This window comes from Tupaia chinensis, unplaced genomic scaffold, assembly GCF_000334495.1.
Source record: "Tupaia chinensis unplaced genomic scaffold, TupChi_1.0 Scaffold000037_9, whole genome shotgun sequence".
NCBI classification, from domain to species: Eukaryota; Metazoa; Chordata; class Mammalia; order Scandentia; family Tupaiidae; genus Tupaia; species Tupaia belangeri.
Window position 1 is genome coordinate 1,500,251 of NW_006159492.1, and position 2,803 is coordinate 1,503,053.

At 45.7% G+C, this 2,803-nt stretch overlaps 1 protein-coding gene across 1 annotated transcript in view; it reads right to left on the reverse strand.

The window, feature by feature from the left end:
• DCDC1 (doublecortin domain containing 1) overlaps positions 1 to 2,803 on the reverse strand; it is a 224,732-nt gene that overhangs the window by 199,673 nt on the left and 22,256 nt on the right. The window contains exon 3 of the mRNA XM_027772760.1: positions 1 to 102. Coding sequence (XP_027628561.1) covers positions 1 to 12 — 12 coding nt within the window. The 5' untranslated portion in view covers positions 13 to 102. The remainder of the gene's footprint in view (positions 103 to 2,803) is intronic.

Consider the following 2,803-nt stretch of genomic DNA (forward strand, 5'->3'; position numbering starts at 1 on the left):
TCTTTCCATCATATCACCGGTTTGGGCTGGGCTGTTAGACCTCAGCTCTTTTTCACTGATATGAACAGAGGTCTCTCCAGTGTCTTTACCAGCTTCCAATACCTAAAAACATAAAGATGTTAAAAATTAAAATAAATACGTGCACACACTCATCCACGCACATATCCGTGCAGGGTCCTCCCTGAGCCAGGGACCACGGCCGCCCAGTATGTGGGAACCGTGCACAACAAGGACTGGCCAGCTGGACACAGGGAGCACCCGGCAGGAGAGCAACGGTGGGAAAGAAAAGGGCAGGCTCCTGCTGCTCCTCCCGGCTCCAGAGCCTGAACCACAGGCACCCTCTGCACCCTCGACAGGGAACAAAACGTGAACATTGAAGAGTCACTGACCATAGTGGGTGCTTACACAGAGCAAGTCGAGGAGACGTCAGAGAGTGACCAAGTCACTGGCTCATTTCGGTCTTCTTGAAAAACAAAAAGCCACAAATTACGTGAGGCGTGTCTGATTTATATGTAACACGTATCTGCGTTCGGCTCATCTTTCGACTCACTCAGAGGAAATTTGACCTGACAGATTTATTGCATAACAGGACGATGAAAGTCACCCATCTTAGGTGCATGTATCCGACAAGTTGTTGAGAACAGAGATAAAATTCCTAACACGGCATTATGTAACACTCACTCAGAGAAAAAAAATACTAGCGAACGTTCTGGTCGAGAGGATCCAGGGAATCGCCCGGCAGGAAGGCTGCAGTAGAGGGACCACCACCCCTCCGGCCCGCAGTGGAGCCCGAGGGCGTGGTGCTCACCAAGCATAGAAAGGGAGCAGCCCGGCGATGGCTGGGGAGCACTTAAATCCTCGTTTTTATTTTTCTCAGAAGTTCTCTTCTTCCCTTTCTGACATGCCTATCACCTCATGTGGCCATTTTATGTGTCTAGTGCTATTTCCGGAGAAGGTAATTTAGGAAAATAACTTACTTCAAAATAATCTCTCTCTTTTTTTCCTTTTTTAACTTCTGAGACTTTTTTACTTTTGAGAATTTTAAGTTTAAAATTCACTTAATTAACCTTAACTTAGTTTGGAAAATAATCCTAATATGCACTTGTTCAGCCTATAAGCAAAAAAGAGTTTTGTTTTGTTTTGTTTTGTTTTTTTAAGAAAAGAATCACACCACATTAGGATCCATGGGTTTCATTCCACTCAGTGCTTCTCAATGAGCTCCAGGTCATCCAGTGGAGACATGACAGCTCTCGGCCTTGGTGCACTGATACTCCACCCCCATCAATATCTCTTCCATACAGTAAATTTAAAAGAAAATAAAGAAAGAAGGAAGGAAGGAAAGAAGAAAGGAAGGAAGAAACCACTTTCTGAGTAAAGGCACATTATGACCATGAAATTGCTCCATTCGTGCAAGGAATCTTACATCCGACTGTTGCCTGCAAAGGAATGACGAATATGTGGGAAGAGCATGCTACTGCCCCCAGCGAGCTCTTCAGCACCCTAGCCTGGAGCAAAACTAAACAGAGAAACTTAGGAGTGAATGCGCCCACTTGGAGAACTTCTGATGATTCTCTGTCGAGTCACTAGACGTGGAGTCAGAGTGCAGCGTGTTATTCTAGAAATCAGCAGTGTGAGCACAGAGCAGAGAACTCGGCCAGCACCTGAACTGCCATAGCTCCCTGCCTTCTTCACTACTGAGAATGAGACTCCTTTCATGCCCCGAAGGGAGTTCCCAAAACCAAACAGAGCTGGTCATGGCTCTAAAAGCCCTAGGAGGGCGTAAAGGTGTGTTAGGGTTAACTTAAAGATTGACTGTTTAACTGAGAGAACGCGGCCCTCTGCTAGGCATTCAAATCATGTGTTTTGCTGTATGTCTACAAAATAAAACTTCTCCAAAGGGAAATCTTCTGAGATTCTGCTTTTCTTAAGGTTTGATTCTACATTAATATGCCCATTAAAAAAAAATCAAGTCACAGATGTATGTTTGTTCCTCCTTTGCATGAGTATTTGAATTTCTAGTGCCCAAGGATAGCTCTCTTTAGATGGGAGTTTCTCTGACTGACTAGATACAGGAAAATAAAACACAGTCTTCCTTTATTTCCCTATTGCCTGATCCTTGGCTCACGAAACACCGGCTGCTGTATTGGCTTCCCAGCGGCTCTCCACATGCCCTCCCCTCCCTACAGCTCTAAAATTAAATTCTCACCCTTGGAGTGGGTTGATGCAAAAAGCCAGCTCAGGCTAACCTTGGGTCCCAAGGAGTAAAGTAATAGAACCTAAAAAATAATGATCCCGATCCTCTGGAATGACACAATTACCGATGAAACACCCAGGAACAGGAGCTCCCTCTCTGCCCCTCGTCTTACAAGTGCAGAGTTAAAGGGGAGAGTTTTCCATGGAATAGTCTTGTCACTTTCCTTCCTGTCAATACTGACTGTTCTTAAACTGGATTAGATTAGACTAACATCAACATTCCATTGTTGTAAACTAATCCACTCATTCAACACACACATCCCGAGTGCCTACCATGTGCCAAGCACCGTTCAGGTTCTTAACACCATTGCTGAACCCAGAGCCCTGCTGGGTGGCACTCATGTCTGGGGAGAGAGGAGAGACAGGCAAGAGACAACAGGAAAAGAACGAGTACATCACGCAGCACGTTTAGGGTGTACCCAGATGCCGCGAGGCCTGGCGCCTATACAATTCGGTAGGCTTTCTTTAACAATAAGAATACAGGGAACCAGCAGTTAGCGTAATGGCTATGTCGCTGGACTCCCACGTAGTCGACCGCGGTTCGTGTCCC